General features: G+C 41.5%; 1 protein-coding gene across 1 annotated transcript in view; it reads left to right on the forward strand.

The window, feature by feature from the left end:
* The window catches only part of ADSSL1 (adenylosuccinate synthase like 1), a 28774-nt gene extending 24485 nt beyond the window's left edge, over positions 1-4289 (forward strand). The window contains exons 12-13 of the mRNA XM_027674102.1: positions 993-1142; positions 2522-4289. Coding sequence (XP_027529903.1) covers positions 993-1142; positions 2522-2574 — 203 coding nt within the window. The 3' untranslated portion in view covers positions 2575-4289. The remainder of the gene's footprint in view (positions 1-992; positions 1143-2521) is intronic.
* The last annotated feature ends 12214 nt before the right edge of the window (positions 4290-16503 follow it).

The raw sequence follows: 16503 nt of genomic DNA on the forward strand, positions 1-16503 counted from the left end.
CTGTACCAGTACACTGACATTTTCCATTTACCTTGAGTCTGTGTACAATGGCAAGATCTTCAGAGCAAATAAAATCTTGTGTTAGGGCCTCTATGTCTCGTCCCATTAGATTTTTTGCTGGCAACACCAGGGATCTGAAAGTCAGCAAGACTCGAGTCAGTGACTCCGTATCATTGGCAATAGCCTTTAGTGAAGTAAAGTTATAATAAAAGCAGTGCTTAAGCTGTGCAAATATGAGATGGATACAAGCAGAATAGAGCTGTTTCTGGAATTAACAGCAACAACACTGTGGTTAGTAAAAGTATATATTGCCCCTTGATAACGATTCATGTTAAAACTTTTAAGATGTAATAATATGTAATTTTTTTTACATTAATTATGTTTTCAAGATCCCTGTGACAGTCTGTGCCAAGATGAGGGGCTGGTTCTGTTGAGATGGGGGATTCTGGAGGCTTGGGGTGGACTGGCAGCAGCCAGCTTTTCCACCACTGCTTGTACTTTCTTGCTGTGGACACAGTGAAAATTCCAGGGGGGAAAAGCTTGCAAACATCTGAGTTTTTCGCAAGCCTGACTTAACCCTATTCCATAAAGATAAAAACCTTTGAGACAGTAGTGCCTTGTCTACTGTTTTATTATGTGCTAGTCTAAACCAAAAAGTGGAACTACTGTAAACCTCAAAAAATCTTATTTCCTCAAAAATAAAACTGTAGTGTTTTTGTTGACTCTATGTTGACAGAATAGAGTGCATCCTACAGTTTTTAGAAGAGGAAGCTGGATTTCTGGATCTTCTTAAATCAGACTAATCTTCCTAAATGTTGTAAATAAATCTAAATTAAGAATGAGTGAATTAGTGAAAAAACAGTAAAAATACTGTTTCTTCGTATATCAGATTTTAAATGTTGTTGAAAGACTTTTTTAGTCAAGAACCATAGGTATGTTCTGTTAAGGTGGAGCAGCTAAAATCAACTGTGACAAAAATTGCTCTCCCACAGCCAATCAGGAGATACTACAGAAAGTGGAAGTAGAATATGAAACAATGCCTGGGTGGAAGACAGACACAACTGGAGCACGAAAATGGGAGGACCTCCCACCCAAGGCCCAGAATTACATCCGTTGTGTGGAAAACCATGTTGGCGTGCCAGGTAAACCTTTCTGCAGGGGTCCATATGAGGATGCCACAGGAGGCAGGCACAGCTCCATGGAACTGCTCAGTCTGTTAGTCGGAAGTCGCTCGGTTTGGGCAGGAGGCAACAGAAGTACCAGTGGATGGGCTGATGGTGGTAAAAGACAGCTCGCCAGGAAGCAGCAAAGGGTGTTCAGCAGGCAGGTCTGCAGTGCTGCAGAGAGCCCCAAGCTGCTGCTGGCAAGGATTTAACCAGGGGAAAGATAAATGTGTGTTGTTCTTGGCAAACTGCCACCTTCTGTCAGTGAAAACTTTGGGGTCTGTGCACCATGCTTCAGTGTGTGCTTGGGCTAACATCCTCATCTCTTCCTTTCCCTCTGCGTCCTGCACTGCATCCCTCTCTGAACAGAGAACTTTTTTTCCATTCTTACTCATATAAGGAGAGGTATTGCATAACAGAGATGAGACTGTTTAGCCCGGTTCTGCCACTTTGGAAAAATTGAGAATCTGAACACATCAATCTTCAAAGGTCAAGCCATTTCTACTAGATCTCCAGAGGTGCCAAGAGCTAGGTGTGGCATAAATGGTGGAGTTTGCAGGGGAATTTCCACAACAGCAAGCTTGGAAAGGTGGTAGGTGTGCTTTTGTTTTCCATAAAGCACCTCAAAGGTCGCCTCAGAGCAGCACGGGCTGGTTACAACTGCGGCGATTCCAGTATTGTTCATGGATCAGGAAGCATCTGATAGCAGAGCTTGAAACTCTGTGTGTGGTCAAGGACACAGATGTGGGTGAAGGGATATGTAAATAAAGCTCCCCTTACTTTATTTCTCTGGTTCTCTGTGTGAAAGCAGGCTGCCTTGGTGGGTTTGATAAAGGAGACTTACCTACAGTCAATTCTTTAGTAACTATGGGCAGTAAAACTGTAGTGGAACCGTCACAGTATGGAATTTACTGCTCACACTGGATAACGTTTATAATTGCAGCCTCATATTTATCAATATTATAGCACATGGGTATCACTACCTCCTGCTCCACATCACAAAAACTTCAGAGTCTGGCAGAACTCTTGCTTCCTCTCTGCAGGGATGTAGCTAAACATCCTGTCACTCAAGACAAGGACAGTTAAATCTGCAACAAATGTGCCTGACCTTCTATTAGGCCCTCTACCTGCAATGCTTTGTGTTTATGATATAATTATTTCATGCTTTCAACCTTCAGCATCCTGCACTTTCTAGTCTGGTAATGCAGCTGGAGTAAAGGGATTTTTGACAACAAAACTTCCTTCCTAAATTTGTGCAGTTTGTAGTGAAGCATGATGAAAGGTGAAAATTATTCCAGTTCATTGATTGCAATATTTACTCTTGGTAATTGTTCTAACAGATGTGTTTTCTTCCCTAGTTAAATGGGTTGGAGTTGGGAAATCAAGAGAGTCGATGATCCAGCTGTTCTAAACAAATGAAGAACTCCAGTGATGAGAAGCACAACGAGGCGTTCATCAGTCCCTTACTGCTTCCCTCTTTAAATGGAAATGCTATTTAAAACAAACATATTCTTCTAGGAATTGAATAGAAACACAATATATATTCTGTATTGTAACATTTTATTTATCTTTAAGTTCTCAGTAAATTCAGTGTAAAATTTCCTTGTTGGCCATCTTTTAAAAAAGTCCAAAAAGTATTCCTAACAAAATAAGGAAATTTTTTTTTATTTGATCCTTGTTACTATTTGGAAGTACTTTACACCTATATAGAGTTACTTCTTGCTGAAACCAGTATTAAGCCTTTTCCAGTAGCTACTGGGTAACTTTAGAATTGTGAAACTTGGATTTGTTCTTCAACTCCAAATGTTAAAACATCTGTATATCTGGGTTGGCAGTACTAAGACAGGTACCATGCACTGAAATTGGTTGAATTATAAAGATTTTCAGTTTCTAAAATACAGCAAAGTTAGGTAGGTATTGTTGACTGCACAAAGGAAAGCAAACACAATTATCTATAATTTTTGTATAATTACTTTTAATAGCCTACTGAAATGAATGGAAAGCAGCTAAAATATATTTCTTATAAAGCCTATTGTAGGAACTGAGATAACATCTGTAGCGGGGCCAGACTGGAGAAAGCTGACCTGTCTAATAATGCTTTGAACTATCCTGTGTACTAACAGCCTGGAGACTGTCAGGTGTGCAGCCTTTATTTTAAGCAGTAGGGAAAGGAGTGAGTGAAGGTAGAAGGAAGCGAGTCCTCAAGTTACAAAACACACAGGGAGAGTGGAGCTGAGACAGCACACTGCGTTTTCTCCATGAACCTGAGACATTTCTTCCTGCTAGTGCTGTGACTGTAGTTTCCAGAGTTTTACTGTAGTACTCTGTTGAGGAACTTGTGACTTGCAGTTCTGTAAGGCACTCACTTCCACAGCTCCTGGGTTTCCAAGAATAAATCAAGGCATGACTCAATGATGACTGCTGCAGTATTTACACCCCTCACTCATTTTGACCTTCCTCAGCAAAATGTAATGACTATTTATAGACGGGGATGACATGTGACAGCAAGGGTTGGGACATGTAGAAACCATGGAGAGATCCCAGAATCTTCAAGAATACACTTGGATTTCTTTGTGGATCTTCTAATTTATAATGGTTATGCATCAAGAGCTCTCAAAAAACTCCTCTTGTAGAGGAAAAAGAATACACTAGAGAGGGGGTTATTCCTTATCTGTGAAATTTTCCACGTAAATGTTCCGTTTCTATATATGCGTCAGAGAGCTATGACAATATTTTTGTATCATTTCCAAGGGCTGTGGAAATGGCATCACAACCTCAGTAATGCCATTATGCAGTGTGTGAAAATATCCCTTTTCTGAGATGGTAACTCCAGGGGTGCAAACGATGACACTCTTGGCATTCCAGATGGGGGAAAAGGAAAACCTGTCCAGAGAATCTTGTGTCCTACTCATCCCATATGTCATTTCTCACTCAATATTGAATAGCAGATAATGTTCAAAGCCATTTGTGTCAAGCAGGACTTATAAAAGTACCAGTACAAAGCACTAAATGTAACTGTGTATGGTTGTATTGCTGCTTGTAAGGCAGAACTCTGACACCCTCCAGCTGCGGTGCAGTCTCTTCGTGCCCCAGTTCATCACGGACTCTGGCCCTTTTTCTCCAACATAAACCAACCAAACAAAGAACCAAAACCAGAGCCCAAAACTGTGAATCTTTAATTCAGTTTCAGCTTCCTTGATCACCCTTGACAAATTGTTTGATCTCACTGCTGCTGGTTTTGCAATCTGTAAAATGGCAATTAGAAAAACATCCTCACTGCCTTTTGGAGGTCCCTGGGTTGAGCCCTGAAGTTCTTCCTCTGAATTGATGAGGAAGCTCTCCCCATCATATTTATGGGTATTCTAATGAAAGAGCAATGAGATTTCTGACCTTATTTAATGTTTGCAAAGCACTTCTGAAAGGTGCTTGGTAAGTGCTAATTATTACAAGCACTGTGAAGTGTACCTCATTTATATGAGGTCATTTAAGCATAAAGATGCTTGGAGGTATAGTAATTAAGTTTTGTTTTCACATGGCTTAACCTTGTGACATTTGCCTTCTGAATGATCTAGAGCTGTTCCTTTTCTTGGCCCCATCTTCATCAGTGCATTTGTGCTGGAAGGTTTCCGCTGTATTTAAGCTTTGGTTGATTTATAGGCAAAGTCCACAATGACTAAGAAGCCACTACATGTGCTGAATAACTGGATTAAATGATCAACTCTAAACTGAGTATTTGGCATATTGAAGATAATAGGTTTTATAGTTTAATTTTCACAGGATTACTTTCTCCCGTTCACCTAATCTTTTTATTTTCCATTTTCCATTAAGTATGTCTTAGATCCACATGGCCTGTCTTTGCTTTCAAGGATTCATCAAAAACCCAGTGAGGTTGTCAGTGGGCATGATGTAATAGGCAATTATCCCATTACTCTGTTAATGTAAAAATAATATACATTTCATTTCATAGCATGGATATTTTAAATGAAAGTTCTACTCCTATTAAATTTCATATGTGTTGTCATTGAGTTAAATATGAATAAGTTCAGGCTTTTATCTAAAAGCTCTTTAGTCTACTGAGTGACACAATGCTTAATAAGAACATCTTAATGTAGATTTCCCTTTATTTTGGCTGTTTCCCATGTATATTATTTTGTACTGTTTGGAATTTCATTTCATAACAATCACTGTGTTGAATTTAACTACTTCTTTCTCCCCAGCCAAATGCAATAATAATGGCTAAAACTGGTTGATGCATCATCCTGTTCAGTATCTGGATGGAAGAATAAGGGTAAACGTTTACCAAAATGCCATAATTTGTGATAAAGGTTATAGTTTTTTAAAAGTAGCAATTACTGATCCACACCTGCACAATAATGTGTTTGACATATTTTCTCACACTTTCCCTTACAATATGGCCTTCTAGTCAGGTGTACACTTCCTAACACATGCAGGATAGGATTTTGAAGATTTTGTAATTTTTTAATTTGGCTATATATGGTCTTACAGTTCTGGCATAATGCACTTTATAAAAAGAAAGGAAATTAAGCATTTCCATAGTAACTGTGCAATCTATACTTACACTTTATGCAGATTTTTTTCAGATGATTTTTGATCCACACCTGTTTATTTTCTCCTTAAAAATGTATTAAAACAAATTTAAATTAACAGTGCTTGGTCTCCATTTCTCTTTTATTTTTTAACAAAATACTCTTCATACAAAAACCTGGTTTAGTATTTCATAAATTTTAGAAAATAACTAGCAGCATTAGTGAATGAATGGATATTTTCTTTCAGTCTACAGATTTTCATCATTTGGCCTTTTTTTACATGTTCTATAAACTTTGTCACCCTTTCCCATTTACAAACTGAGTAGGGATCCACCTTTAACACTGAGATTCATGGTTATCTTCAGTTAGCTGGCCTGAGTGACCAATGGTTTTATGAAGGAAAAAGATTGTTTTCTAATTAATGCAAAAATATTCTTGCTAGAACAGCTGGCTCAGAACTGATGTGAACTCCATGTAGCTTTTTATCAGCGTCACTGTGATAGAAAAGAAAGGCAGATGCTGGCTCAGATAAATAAATATCACCTCTAAAATGTGAGTCAGCTTCAGACAAGTGCTGTTAGGGCTTCCAGAAGCCTTTACAGAATCACTCTTTTTCTCATCTGTTTTAGAAGAAGCCAGAAACAGCAGGTAAGGGACCTGTCCCGTAAATGACAGCAGGTAAATCCACAATTCAGGGCAATGCCTGAGAGCTGTGTGAGAATTGATCTGCTAATTAACTGCGGTCTCTTCATTTCCTTTGCATCAGTTTGGTATGTATAATTGCACATAGAATGGTCTTTGGTAGCTGAAGCACCTGAAGCCGTTTCATCGAACTCCACATAGGGCTGGAACTGCCCAACGCAAAAAAAAACCCACCATCACATCACCACCCACAAAACCCCCAAATAAACAAAACAAAATAATAAAATAAACAAAACCAACCAAAAAACTCTGGGGGAGTTTCTCTGCCAAAATTGTCCATTTGGAAAGTTCTTTGATTTGTTACTGGTGTGTTTGTTGTCTGTCACCTGGAGAGCTGAGTCTGATGACTGGGAGGCAGGAAAAAATATAGACTTCCCTGCCCCTAACCTCTTCTAGTAATACTTTACATGTGGTCAGGCTCAAAATGGCCCAGCTTCCTGTGCAGCAACTTTTCTGTCCATCAGAGAGCTGGTTTCAAGTGCTGGATGTTTGCAAAAAGGATGAGCTGACATCACCCTTTTAAATGGGAATCAGGCAAGGAAGAAAATCCAGCTCCAATCATCTTATCTTTAGAAGTCCCTGTTCGTGGTACAGGCACTCCATCAGGGGTGCAACCTGTGCATTTGTTGACTACTAATAAGTGATTGTGTTAGTGCTTGTTTCATCTCTCTATTAGATCCATGTTGCCTGTGAAGAAGAGGATGCCTGAGGCATGGAGCCTGCTGGACTGCCACAGTGCTACATGGATTCATGGCATGTGATAAGTGGTATTGCACAGGGTGCTTCAGGGAGGTAGGAAGCTGGGTTCTTTGCTTCTTGAGTCACTGATCCATCACAAACGAGCTTTGATATGAAAGTATTTTACCCTTGGATGGGGCTGGCTGCACCTTTGCATATTGGTCAAATCTAAAATGAAATATTATCCATGTAGATGTCAGCCACAGAGTGAACCATTAAAGAAGTAAAGAAATCCTACATAAGGACTTCAAGATTTTGCCATTTTATCTCCCATATACTTACAGGAAATTCGTTGTTCTAAAATACCTTCATGTGTTATTAATACCTGTACATTTGTGGAGTAGACACTGCTTGTTAAATATTTGCCCATCAGTCATATGAGATGGTAAGAAAAAAAAAAAAACAGGAGAGAAGGTCTTCTGTAAGCACATACATTTTATAGCTTTCATTAACCTAGACAATTTTGGCCAACAGTTGCCTTTTTCAGTGGTTGAAAACAGTACAAATTTTAACACTGTCTAGTTTCTTCAAGAATCTGCCTTGCAGCAGGTAAGACCAACTACGGCCCCAGTGCACAGTCATGTGTATGTCAGTACCACTGCTACAACTTTGCTGCTCAGTTGCCACCCCACAGCATCAAAACCAGGCAATGCAGTTCAAATTTTGAGCTTTTCATTTCATGCTCCAATTTTCTTCTGCTTCCGTTGTTCCAGCCATCGAGGCTGTGCCCTTGTGGTGCCCTTGGCAATGACCATTATCACTGTTTCACACTTTGGTTTGCTCTACAAAGTAGTGCACCCAGTTTGGGTTCCTTTCCCATGGAACCAAACAAGAAATGCTCTCCAGCAGTGCCCCTGCTATGCTCCAGATACTACTCAGAGTTCAGTCCATGGGACCTGACAAGAACTGGTCAGAAGCCACCCTCCACCTACAGTGTGGATACTGAGTCCTGAGCACCAAGTCCTTTGTGTATTTCTTCCTGTAGTGCTGCACTGCCTGCTAATATAGACACAGCTTTTGAACATCAGCCATTCCATCTCTTCTTATCCAGTTCTTTTTCCACTTCATACTGATCCCTAACTGATAAGCAATTATTTCCTATATGTTTCTATATCAAATGCTTAATGAAGTCTAAATAGGTTATAACCACCTCATTTCCTTTATCCATAACATCAGTTATTATTCAAGATACTCAGAGGTCATCTGTTGTTAAGTCTGTTTTGCATTTTATCGCATTTTACATTTACCTTCATGTTTTTAGTGAGCCTTTCCTTGAAAATATTGCTAAGTCTTATGAACTACTGAGTCTAGGCTGTTAACCCTCTTGTTGTCAGCATGATTTTTTCCCTGCCTCCTGCAAAAGTATTTCACTTTCAGTTCTCAGGTAATACAATACCACTCTCAACTCAAAAGGTTATTAAAAGCGTTTCTCCCTGCCTTGAAATTGCATAGAGCCATTCTTTCAAAATTCAGGAATGCAGTTTGTAGCTGGACCAACAGGGCCTCAATCATGTCTAAGTGAGATAAAATACAGCTTGAAGACATTTACTAAGTAAGTTCACAAAAGGTTTTCCTTGCCATTCTGAAACAGCATTAAGTTTCTATCTATAGCTTTTAAAGGAGATTACTGGAAAAGGGAACTAAGACATCAAACCCATTCCCTGAGGATTTGGTCCACTGATTTTAAGTACATACATTCCTCAGAAAAAATGAGAACATGCCTTCAGTGATCTCTAGTTGTCTATACTGGGTACTGAAATAAGTAGCATCTCCAACTTTGCCAAAAGAACTAAGGTTGGAGTGGGAATAAAACAGCAGGAAGTTCGTGTGCTGGGTGCTGAACTTGGCCATAAGAACAACTGGTGTCTGGGACAAACCAGGGGGTGGCTGGAAATTTTTACGAGCTAGGAGGAATGTCGGGCTACTCGCCTCCATTATTCAGTTGGTTATTCAGTGCCAATATCACAGTTTTATATTCAAACCAGTTTCAGTGGTGGTACATTTGTTTATGTAGGTAGCTCATCCTAGAGTTTAGGTAGTGATAAAGAATCAGTATTAGAAACAGAGCCAATACTGAGCACCTTCACCAGCAATCTCGAGATCTTCTAAATCTTGGAGACAAGAAAGGAGAAAAGGACAGGATTGTGTCACACCAATATTTTCTCTGAAAACCTCATGCAGAAAAAAAAAAAAAGATGAATGCATATGCATGGCAGGAACCTACTGAGCATAAATATACAGAAAAAGTTATAATGCATTTTAATGTCCACGAAAAAGAGGTCAAGTGAAAGAAATAAAAGAGATGTTGTCTAGTTAAGGCATTACAAATGGGATAAGGCATTTTGTCTATTAGAGATTGATTTGCCCCACACTACATAATTAAAATACCAAGGCTGGTACTGATGGAAGTCGGGGCCCTACGCAAAATGCATTGATGATTTCCATGCAGGGGAAACATGCCAGCAGCATGACAAAGTCTCATTCTATTAATTGGCACCCTGGATGGTAGGCCTAGGACTGAGCATTACTTTCCCAGCTCATACCACACCACTCATGGGAACTGCTCAGCAGAGAGCCAAGAGAATGAGTGCCTTCAAGACTTCCCAGCGTAAACAGATTTCAACCAAAAGGGCTGTGCTAGGAAAATTTCCACATTAGCCCTTGTGATGGTCCCTGTAGCTGTGGCATGTTATCCTGGCGACGTTCAGGGAATTGGCTTGACTCTGTGCAGCTTCTGTTTTCTGTACAGGCATCTTCTCTGTCCAGGACTGACAGCACAGCCACACATATTTAAAATAAACACACTCTGTGAGCTGCTGCTGGGGATGGTTTGTGAGACACGGTGAGTGCAGAGAGCCTGATATAGCCCCCTGGAGCTGAATGGATGTACCCTGAGTTATTCCAGAGGCAAACATGTGAGAAACAACTTATGGAGCTGTCTCGAAGTAAGGATTCATTTCCACAATGAAATAACAAGAGCAGGGCTGGATGCAGCTGCAATGTGGAGGAAGGAAAGTTTTGCCCAACCCTTCCCATGCCATGTGTGGGAGAGGATCTTTTGTTCTGTGCAGTGCTAGTGAAAGGGCAGAGCTACCTCTCAGAGCCTCTCCAAATAAATCCACACTGAATAATGTAATAGCATGACTTGGACACAGATTTAAAGAATTCCTAGGACAACGACCTAGTATTAAATGAAAAACATTGTTGCCTGCAGAGAAGGAAAGCAGAACGCTTGGCACCACGTTAGGTCAGGAGTGGCTGTTATCACTGTCAGAGCTCAATTTCCTTTTTTCGTGACAGATTAAAATAATCTGGAAAGAAGCAAAATGAAAGGAAAGTGCGTGGCAACAGAAATGAAGGCACACTACTGGAAAGGCCAGGAACAACAACAAACACGAGAAAAATCTTGGAGAAAACAGCCCCTTTGTAAACCCTGTCAGCAGAACAACAACATCTTCACAACAGCAAAGATAATTTATAGTTTTGAGAGTGCCCTCTAGTGTGAGCAGGACCTTTGGGTGCTCTGATCTCCTGAGCAGCACTGGTGTTTCTCAGAGCTGGCAGGACAGAAACACGCTACGAAATTCAACCACACCATGCTAATTTAAGAGCGACCACGGCTTAACAGCAGCATTCCTCAAGAGCCAGCCCTTAATCCCACACATCACTGGTTTATCAAAAATTATCTTGATGCATAAACTAACTCATCAAGATGAGGGCACGAACTCTGTGTTATCGAGTCTCTGTAAAATGACTTGCTCTTGTGAACAGTCAATGTCTGGTCTGGGTGTAGCCCTTTGAGCCGAGCTGTACACGTGTTGTCTCTTAAGGCTGATGTACTACACAGCAAGAGGAAGGTACCGAAGAAAGGAAAGGGCCCTGAACCTTTTCAGAAAAAGCAAGTTTATTCAAGGAGGTTTGGGGGTTTTTTATCTTCAAATCCATATTGCAGAGCCCGGGAAGGACAGTGCAGTGGGACCGAGAGCATGGGGTGCGGTGCTTCACCCCAGGCCTGACGGAGGATGTGTGTGCATCCTGATACCCCATCCAACCTAACACAGGCTGCATGCTGGCACATGGCCAACCACATCAGCTGCTATAAAATGCTTAAAAGAATTTCCAGAATATTCCTTTGACCATTTTAGCATGAAAACACTACAGAAGAACCAGCTAACTGGCCAAAATCCACTCATTTTATATCAATACAATTAAGGAAACTGGGTATTTGAAGAGGTGTAAGAGACAGAGTCCCACCTCTAGGTATTGTGTTTCAGTTTATTTCTAAATGGCCTAATAATGAAAGAACAGAATAAGTGGGGAATTTTTACTACAAGCACGGAGAGGGGAAACTTTTGGTATAAGTGAAGCTGAAGGGAAAGATTAAGTATATTGAAGACCTTTCTGATGCTTATGAGACCCTACTGTTAGGCTTTTGGAACAGCTTGAAAGCTAATATAATCTCCTGGATTGATATTTATCTCCCACCTGTTCCTGACATGGAATACTTTGACTTGTTACTGTAAGTGGGTAAAAGTTGCTCGCAAAGCAAGGCATGGAGAGGAAGAAGTAAGACTGATGAATATTTAGATTCACAAAGCCAAATCAGCTACCCTGTATATTTTTTCTGACCCTTCCTAAAACAGAAGGCAGAATTTTCCTCAATTTGCTCTGTTCCAAGCTTTTAAGTTATTTTCCTTTTAAGAGAGCATGCAGTATTGAGTTGCAATGTCTATGACTTACACTGCCATGATTTTTTATTCCAGTCTACCTGTTTATTTCTAATCATATTTTGGAGTAGCTGGAAGCATTGACTGACAGATAAACTCTTATTATGATTGTCTTACAGATGGATCAGATGGATCACAAACAAACAAAAATCTTTAACTCTGTAATTGCTTACTGGAGTATTAAAAATCTAAATCTACACCTTTTATAGGCACCCAGGGGAGGGATGCTGTGACCCATTTACGCAGCATAATAGCATTTCCCTGAAAGCATCACTTTGGTACTTCATTAGTAACCAAAATGGCAAATTGCATGTCAGGAATTATTAGGGAAAGGGACCAAGAAGAAAACACCTTTAAATTCATGCTATCCAGGTGAGAAGCATACCTGCAGCTGATACACTGGCCAGCCAGCTTCAGGAAGGATGTCAGGGACTATAAGAGGTATGAAAAAGGGCATCTGACGCTTAGGTGTGCTGGGTGTCCTCAGCCACATCAATCCCTATTGCCCAGAGCTCTTGGGGCACCCAGGGCTCCCTCCCTTCCCACATGGCTTTCCCTGCTGTGCACTGGGATGTGGCACAGGTGATGTGGATCAGGACACGCTGCAAAGGAGTGCTTCAGTGTGAACAAAATACATCAGCTAGAGGGAAAAATGAAGGAGGATGATAGACATCTTCGTAGTCATGGATGTTATTCAGAGAGTCAGTAGAGCATGGTTATTCATCATCTTTTATAAAATTAGACGTAGGAGACAAACAAAGAAATTAACAGGCAGCAAATTGAAAACAAACTTGAGGAAACATGTTTTTATAAATAATGTATTTATAAATAATATATTGCTCAGTTCTAGACCCTGCTAGACAAAATAAGAAATTAAATGTTACTGGTTTTGAGAAGGGGACTGGAAAAATTCCTGAAGAGTGGGCCTACTGACAGGTGTTAAATGTTAAGATCGAGACAGAAATTTTGGCTCAGAAAATTTCTGACCTCTAAAATGTAGAAGTGATGAACTATGGCCAAAGTCCTTCTGTGTGTGCCCTGACTTTCTTGAAGCACTGGTAGAAATAGAATATAGGAAAGACAGACTTAACAACAGTGGTCCATGTTGCTCCATAAACTTGCTTACTGAAAATGGAAACCATTGAAAAAAAATTAAATGCAATTTTCCTTTTTGCTGTAAGTGACAAAGCTATCAACCAGGCAACTTGTCTGTAATATTCACATGGGCACAGGAGAAGCACGGTAGCAAGAAAAAGACTGTAATTTTTATTCTCTGGGCTTTTTTCACAAAAAGGTTTTCAAGGATAAACCAAAATCATTGTATTTCACAATTACCTCTGGTGGTTCGGGATTTGTTTTGGTTGCTTTTTCACATTCAGAATCTCATTAACTAACCTGATAAATCATGAGCATTAATTTTCAGGAATGCTCAAGGCCAGCAAGCTTTGCCAGATCAGAGTTCAGCCTTTCTGCTACTTCCAAATCACCAGTGGACCTTCCTCAAGGGTTACTGCTCTGAAACTAATAAAACACTCAGCACCATTCTGTTGGGTAACAAGTCATCAGACAGGCAGGTGACTCAATTCCCTTCCTGCAGGATGCTCAGGTGTGCTGGTGCAGAGCAGATGGAATTGTTTTGCCTTCATAGCTTACAAACAGGAGACAGCTTATCAGTGGCAGATGTTATTGAGGTTGAGTCTTGCAAAGCAATTAAAAGATGTCACCACCCAAGGCTGACTCTGAGAGCTCCAATAGAACATTTCTGCATCTGCCCTGCAGTGGGGGGTGGTGGCACATGTCAAATGTAATCAGCCCTCGGGGAAAGTCCCTTCCAACTCAGAATATTCTGTGATTCTCTGTAAGTGCCCTTAAATTTACCCTTTAGTGACAGCACCAGTGGCATTGCTGCAGCATGAGCTGCTCTTTTTCAAATCTAATTCATATTTGAGATCAGTGTTCCAGAGCACTCCTTCTCCACAAGCAGAATAGTGCTTTTAGCTCTTTCTTCATTGTTCAGCCAGTTCTCAGACAGCCAAGTTCCATCCACTCGTATCCTGTGCCGCATTAACGAAACGTGTGATCTGCTGCCCTCTATCCCAACAGGGCTCCTTCCTACTGGGATTACATTCTACATACTCCCCAGAGAGCTTCAGGGGCATCAGAGTGTACAGCTAATGAATATTTACAGAGAAGTTTTTTTAAAGAGAAAGGAAAGACAATGAGTTTTCAATAAAAATTGTCTGCTGAACATCCTTAAGCATACATTTGCAAATACTTGAAGAAAAATCCAAAGTAGAACCCCTTAAGCTAAAGAAAGCATGGCAGGAGTCAGACTTTGGAGCTCAGGAGAGATTTTTGTGAATTACTGTGAATTACAACCATAGCTTCCAATCCACAGACCACAAGGATGGGCTTATCAGCTCCACAGACAAAAAAAAGATCACATTAACCTGTGTCAATTCAGTGTGGTTGTACCTGCAAACTGACAGCAGCTCAGCAAATGGTGGAAACATCATTTTGGTGTTTGAACAACACTCTCAAGCACATGGTGGAATTTTGGGGGTTGCCCTATGCAGAGCCAGGAACTGGACTCGATGATCCTTATGGGTCCCTTCCAACTCAGGATATTCTGTGATTCTATAGATGTAGTTAGACACTGTGCTCAGTATTGGTCTTGGTCTCTCCATAGTTCTGGAAGAATCTGAGAAATGAAACCAGGGTTAGTCCATTAGGTATTGTGGCCCATTTTCAACATATAGATCTATATTGTATATCTTGCATATTGCACTTTCATATAAATTATTGCCGTTCTAAATCTCGTGCTAATATTGAAATCATACACAGAAACTTTTATGAGTTTCTGAATGAGAGAAAACCCTTTTAAAAATATTGATTCTGTCACTATTTTATTCATAGAAAAATCACTCCTGTACTTGGTTGTGATTCTTTCCAGAGTCCTAGAGTCCATACAGGGGCAGTTTTGGAATCACAGACCTCTCTGGGAGAACTACAACTGTCCTGTCTGATTATGTTCTTCAAACGACACAAAACATTGCACTGGAATATCAACCCCAGTTTTAAACTTGTTCGCCCTGAGGAAAACAATGTATTTTCAAAATATACGCAGTAACCAGTCCGACTGCTACATGGAACGATGCCTGAGGCTTTTAACCCCTGAAACCACACCTATAGAGTTTACCTATAAATGGCAAATTAATTACAATAATCCCCTGTCACAGCAGAAAGTCTCAGGGGACTCTGGATTTAGCTGAACCTGGCTGCCAGACCCCAAAAACTCACTGTGCCCACAGTGGTGAACCCACGCCTGCTCTTGGCTGCTCTGAGGAACTCCCTGGAGTCCCTCTGCCAGACAGGGTGATTCCAGCCTCCTCAGTAATTTTTTTAAAGTGAATTCTTGTGCTTTTGCACATTTTTTTTGGTTCCACAGCATTCAGACCACCTAAACCTGGGCAGGGGTTGAGGTTGCAGGAAGAGCTCGGTGAACACAGCATAACCTGCAGAGGGAAGCCGAGGCCAAAAGCACTGACAGGCAATGAGGTTCATTAACGACTTGGACACAGGACTTAAAGAGATACTAAGTAAGTTTGCAGATGATACAAAATTGGGAGGAGCTGTAGACTTCCTGGAGGGCAGAGAGGCCTTGCAGAGAGACCTCGAGGAATTAGAGGACTGGGCAATCACCAAGGGTATGAAATTTAACAAGGGGAGATGCTGGATTCTGCACCTGGGACACGGCAACCCTGGATGTATGGATAGATGAGGAAAGGGACCTGGGGGAGTCCTGGTTGATGGCAACCTGAATATGAGTCAGCAGTGCCCTGGCAGCCAGGAGGGCCAACCATGTCCTGGGGGGCATCAGGCAAAGCATCGCCAGCCAGTCGAGGGAGGGGATTGTCCTGCTCTGCTCTGCACTGGGGCAGCCTCACCTTGAATATTGTGGCAGTTCTGGGTACCACAAATATAAGAAAGACATTAAGCTATCAAAGAGTGTCCAAAGGAGAGCAACGAAGATGGTGAAGGGCCTTGAGGGGAAGGTGTGTGAGGAGCAGCTGAGCTCACTTGGTCTGTTCAGCCTGGAGAAGAGGAGGCTGAGGGGAGACCTCATTGCAGTTACAACTTCCTCGTTAGGGGAAGAGCAGGAACAGGCACGGATCTCTTCTCTGTTGTGACCGGTGACAGGACCCGAGGGAATGGCCTGAAGTTGTGTCAGGAGAAGTTTAGGTTGGACATTAGGAAAAGGTTCTTCACCCAGATGATGATTGGGCACTGGAACCGGCTCCCCAGGGCAGTGATCAAAGCACCAAGCCCAACAGAGTTCAAACAGCATTTGGACAACGCTCTCAGACACGTGGTTTGACTCTTGGGGTGTCCTGCGCAGAGCTCAGAGCTTGGACCGATCATTCTAGTGGATCCTTTCCAACTCAGAATATCCTCTGATTCTGTGATTCTGTGTTTATGGACAAACCCGAGTTCCAAAGCTCGTTCCGCTCTGCCCCGCCGGGTCCCCCCGGTGCGGGCGCAGGGAGGTGACGCCTGCGGGGCGGTGGCGGCGGGCGGGGCCGGGCGGGCAGTTCTACCAACCCGGGCCGGCAGCGCCGGACGCTC

The sequence above is a fragment of the Neopelma chrysocephalum genome, unplaced genomic scaffold (assembly GCF_003984885.1).
Source record: "Neopelma chrysocephalum unplaced genomic scaffold, ASM398488v2 Primary Assembly neopelma1_24, whole genome shotgun sequence".
Lineage (NCBI taxonomy): Eukaryota > Metazoa > Chordata > Aves > Passeriformes > Pipridae > Neopelma > Neopelma chrysocephalum.